Source organism: Vigna umbellata, chromosome 5, assembly GCF_029865625.1.
Source record: "Vigna umbellata cultivar VRB3 chromosome 5, Vumbellata_1.0, whole genome shotgun sequence".
In the NCBI taxonomy this organism is placed as follows: domain Eukaryota; kingdom Viridiplantae; phylum Streptophyta; class Magnoliopsida; order Fabales; family Fabaceae; genus Vigna; species Vigna umbellata.
This window is the reverse complement of record NC_142169.1, coordinates 64,396,810-64,402,670: the sequence shown is the minus strand read 5'-3', so window position 1 is coordinate 64,402,670 and position 5,861 is coordinate 64,396,810. Positions and strand designations below refer to the sequence as shown.

Sequence of the window (5,861 nt, the reverse complement as noted above, 5' to 3'; positions counted from 1 at the left end):
ACGATCATGTTGATTATGTTTTGTTCATATGACAATTGGTGATGATTCAATAACATCAATAATATGGCGCTCCATTAAATAATAAGTATAGTCTAACCTTAATATTTTGTCTACATATAGACATAGTAAGCTGATTTAACAACCCTTCTGTGGCATAACAATAACATTCTTGAATCACAAAGACAATCGATTTTGTAGCTTATGAACCAATTAGAAATCATTCTAATTATGACTTTAAATACAAAAGTTGACAAGTTTACTTTTGTTGATGAGCCCACATTGAGATAATGTCACATTATAATATATAAATGATTACCAACCTCGTCTTACAAGGTAATATAGAATTAAGCTAGACTTAAACTTCACTTGTATAAGTCAATTTTATAGAATTAAGGTAGACTTAAACTTCACTTTCCAAAATGGTATAAGTGTCCTTTAGAACCTATCTAAATCAAGTTTGTAGAGTCTCATGTCACCAGCTATTGGGTTTTCCCTAGTTCGATGCTCAAGATGTAGTCTACGACATGAGGAGTATTGACGAGTCCATATATAATATGCTGCAAAACACACCTAAGTAAATGGGTTTTGGGTTTTGTATGATTGGATTAGACTTAAATATCACATTCTAAGAACCTTAAATGACACTGTGACTAATGTTTTACACTTTTTAGCGCATTCTAACCAGACTCTTATTACATTGCCGATAAAAGGCACACAACATAGAATTCATAGACATTTGCGCTCAAAGAGACAGAAAAAAAAATCTAATTAACACTATCAACAAGGAAAATGCACCTTGTCAAACAAAACACCAAAATCCACAAACCCCGCACCAAATCCACAAACTTGCATACCACATATTACATTGGCACTGCCTCCCTTAAGCGAAATTATAGAATCCAAAACTAGCAAGGTTTTATCACTCCTTTATAAGGAGAATGAAGTAAATTCCGTACAAATAAAGCTTAAAAAATAGGAGAGGCAAAACGTGATTATTAATGTTCAGAAACAACTACAAAGGAGGGCTTTGGTAACGAGAAACGAAAAAAGATTACTTTTTGTTCTGTCGAGCTACCTCGTCGTCGTTGGGGAAGAAACCCATGAGTCTCCCGGCAGAATTTTGGTAAGCATACATAAAGCCACCCATCACTCCAATCAGACCCCCTGTAACCATCGAAGGACCCCTAATTCCAGGCTTAATCCCTAACCAACAAAATTCGTTTTCCAAATTGGATTAGATTCGTTACAAATTGACACATGGCAAGAAAATAGGTAAGGGTACTGACCGGAGAGATAGCCGACGGTGACGGAAACGCCGGTGATGGTGACGAATCGGAGATAATCGAGAGTACTGAAGTTGCCGACAACTTTGGTGAAGGGAGGGTTGCGATCAACGACAGGGTACTCCGGTTTCGTCGATGCAGTGATGTCTGTGTTCATCTTTCCTCTTCGGATTCTCTCTCTATATATCCAACGTTGCTACAACAAATCACAAAGACACTGCAACCTTAACACAACTCTACACAATACAACACTCTTTCTGCTTTGATGTTTGCCTAACATTTGTAACATCAATTGGGCCTTTTTCAGTTTTCACAGGCCGGCCCAATTTTTGAATTGAATGTCGATCCAAGAAAATGTCTTCATTATTCAGTACCATTCATTGACAGTGCACACCCCAATCATTTTGCATCTTTTGGGAGCTTCGGGTCATCCTGTCTATGTGTATTAACTAATCTTTGGGTCAATGCTTAGAGTGTAATCAATGATCATAATGGATTATTGTTAAAATAAATGGATTTCCCAAACACATTTTTTCAAATGAATTTGTTGCGATGTTATTTTTGGGCCGAATACTTCATTTTTGTACTTTAATTATTTTGAAATTTTCGATTAGATTCTTAATACTTATTTAGTTTCATTAAGTCTTTTAGTTTTTAAAAATTTAATTAGATAATTTTTATTAGATTGGTGTTGTAGTCGTTTTTATACTGAGAAAAACAAAATTTGTCCATTTTAAAATAAATTAAGATTTAATCGAATCAAAATTTTCAAATATAAAAACTAAATTAAATATATGATAATGTCATATTACATCGAAAGATACTATATATGAAAACATGACATAGGTATGACACATGCATTATCACTATCATGTAACATTATAATGACTTAACATATGACAATTTTTTTTAAAAAAATAAAAAATGTAAATAATACAAATTATAACATAATTGAATAAATTTTAAAAATTAAAAGACTTAATTAAATCAAATAAAAATTATAAATTAAATTAAATTTTTTAAGAGAATTAGAGGATTAAAAATATATTTAACTTAGATGAACGATAATAATCTCATGACAATATAAATTCATTAAAAAACTTAACAATTTCATTATTCAATATATTTTCAATTAAAATCATAAAGATATGTTGATGATTCTACGTTAATCATAATATCATTTTATATTGATTACAAAACCTTAATTTTTTTTATATTTAAAAAGAAGTAAACATGATGATTAAACATAATAAGATCACTCAGATAACAAAAAAAATTAAGCAACAATAATTTAATTAATGAATATAATTACTTTGAATTTTCAATAAAAAAATTATATCAACTTAATTGAAACTACTCAATATACAAATAACATTCAAATATATAAATAACTTAAAGCCTAATTAAGACAAAAATAAATCTTTATAGAATTACACGTACTTATAAAGAAATTAAATAAAAAAATTATTCAAAAGTTAACGTACATAATTTAATATATTTGTATAGTTTATTCATTTTATTATACTTGGGTAGGTAGATGTGTGTGCAAGCTGCCATTAAAATAACACTTGAATTAAAGCTGGGTTAAAGAGGAACCCGAGAAGAGAAAGACCTGATTTATGGGAACAGGTTATTGATCTCATGTTATGTTTCAAATGGTGATGTGTTAAGGCAGCTCAGAAATCGTTCTAGATTATCGAGGAACAGAGACAGAAATCTTAAGTTATGTAGAGCCTGTTATGATATGCAACTACCGCATGTTGCCGTGTCTCACAATGTCATTTTTCTAAAGCTTGAAACTGGTTACCAATAGATGATCACGATTAAGATATAAAAACTATAGCTATCATCGTTATATTATTATATCTGTGTTTCGAGTTTAAGATGGTTCGTAGATTGGTCTTGCAAATTAGGGATTTTGGAGAGGAATGATAAGTAATGAAAAATGAGAAAATAGAACATCATCGTGCAAGGATGAAGAAGATATTAGCGTACTTCAAAACAAAATCCTTCTAAAAGTGTTTGATGAAATACTTGAACTTAGATTATCTTCTTGTTTGTCTCTTCCAACCTTTCCCCTCTATATCACAAGCCGATGTATGAAATGAGAGTCTCTTTACAAATTCTTTCAAGTGTTTTGTTCTTGTAGGTAACAATAGCCATAAAAGATTTTGATGGAGAAGACAAACATAGTACATTGGTGTTTGAGATTCTAAGTTAGACAGCAATACAACCAAAACAGTACAAAAGTTTTGAAACAATTTTCAAAAGTTGATAAAAGTGAGGATAAGTTTTTGTAATAAGCCCAAATGCGGTGTTATTTAGGATTGGAATTGGGGCATTGAAAAATTGATCGAAAGAAGGGTTTTGGGTACGGGACAGAAGAGAAATGATTGCAAATTGAGTCAGTGAGCACGTTAACTGGCAATGAAGAACGTGGGTTTTGGTCCAGCTTGGTTGTGGTGAGGCAGAAGAAGGAATTGAAGAAATTTGAGAGGAAGGACCACACGACAGTTGAGTCGTGCACTCACAAACACAACTGATGTTTCTGTCCGACACCTGGTTGGAACTTTATGGTGCAATGGCAAAAACACCCCAATAACTCATCAAAAGGACCACCTCCACCATCTATTATATTTTTTATACCCTCATAATAATAACACTCAAACATTGCTCGATGCCACCACCTTCTTCTGCTCAAACAATCAATCACGGTTAACGGTGAACTTCAATTCACTATAAAATTTAGTAATTCAAAAGACAAACTGAAAAGGACGGCCAAAAGTTGCTGAGAGACCATGAAAGTGAAAGCTATGTAACCACGATGCTAACCAGATTTCCTTTTTCCAAAAAACAAAATTAATAATTTCAAATCTGGCTGCACTTTAAAACTATGTTAACTTATCCTTTCGAAAAAAAGGTACTTGTAAGTTTTGTTTTTGAAAACCTATATTTTATTAATTTACTCTTTCTTAAAAAAAAAATAAGTATAAGTTAGAAAACCATATAAATAAGTTATTTTATGATTGAAACTATCATTCTCATGAACTAAAATTTCATCAAATTCTATAAATAAAATTAGTATTTGGGGATTCTTATATTTTATCTTTTAACTTACACAAACTTTCTACTATTAAACTCTTTTTTATCATTTATCAATTACCCTCACTAGTCCCTTCATTATTATTATACATTATTGTAACTGCTACCATATTATGTGGTTGTGTTTCTATCATTAATATTAATTATTATCACTACCACCATCTATTGCCTCCAATCATTGTGGATTTTGTTTTTTTTTTCAATTCAAACTTCCTCTTAATATATAACCTCATTTAGTGGTGTGAAATAAAATTTAAATTAACTTAGAATTAGAATTATATAATTTTTTTCATTACTAAACCTATAAATAATATTTTCTGATACAATTATAACTTTGACAGCATAAGAATTAAATTAAATAAAATATAATTCAAATTTTATGCCCCTAAATAAGCTTACAGGAGAAGGACTCAAAACTATTTCGTGTGAAGAATTACCATTTTCCGAAACAATTGACAATAACATCTCTCGTAAATTTAGTCATGAAGCCCAATATAAATATAAATCTCTCTCTTTCTCTCTCTCTTCAGTATTAGTTATATTTCAGTAATTACTTTTTTTAATTTAAATAGTTACCCTTTATAAAAAAAATTATTTACACGTGTTTGAGTAACTATTTTTCAAATTTAAATAATTATTCATAATAAAAAATTATTTATAATATTTTTTTATTTTAATAAATAAAATTGATTTATCTATTGTTACATCTATAATTATATACACTTTCTTTTGCGTCCTTTTCTTTCAATTTTATCCTTTTATTTATTATCATTAAAATTAAAATATATTCACAATAAAAAAATATTTTTCAGTTTTATCATTTTAACAATTACTATTTTGAATTCAAATCATTATTAATTATAATTAAATTATTTACATAATATTATTTATAATATTTTTTATTTTAATAACTAAAAATTATTTTATCTATAACTATATGTAAATGGTTTATTTTTGTAACCGCATCTTTATTGTACACATTTTATTTTCAGTTTTACCTTTATTACTATAAATTACTTTATAATTTTACTTTTTAAAATTTATAATTATTTTAAAAATGAATTAATTACCTACAATAAGAATTATATATCTATAACTATTAATAAATTGATTTTTCCTTTTGGTGTACATAACTTTTTCCAATTTTATCTTTTAGGCAATGTTCTTTTAAACTAAAACAATTATCTTACCATTTTTATTTATCCTTTAAGTGATTCTTTATTTAAATTTAAGAAAAAAAATTCAAACTATTTATTCAAATTTAACTAATCAAAATTTTCAAACTATGTAATAAATAGTTGACATTTTGTAGTAAAATACTAAATTTGTGAAGAAATGGAACACCTGGAAATATGATTATTTGCTCTTATTGGTTAGGCCAATAGACAACAAGATAATCAAATGAATTCATTTCTACAATAATGTATGTCATGTTTACATATATGAGGACAACAATAATGTATGTCATATTTACAT

The 5,861-nt window shown here is 28.5% G+C and overlaps 1 protein-coding gene across 1 annotated transcript; it reads right to left on the bottom strand.

Annotated features, from left to right (window-relative positions):
* Positions 1-749: 749 nt before the first annotated feature.
* Positions 750-1,542, bottom strand: LOC124839455 (NADH-ubiquinone oxidoreductase). Its single transcript, XM_047315281.2, has 2 exons — positions 1,287-1,542; positions 750-1,203 (listed from the first exon to the last, which is right to left on the bottom strand). Exons 1-2 carry the CDS (start codon positions 1,438-1,440, stop codon positions 1,052-1,054), a joined length of 306 nt encoding a protein of 101 aa, XP_047171237.1. The 5' UTR covers positions 1,441-1,542; the 3' UTR covers positions 750-1,051.
* Between the last annotated feature and the right edge of the window lie 4,319 nt (positions 1,543-5,861).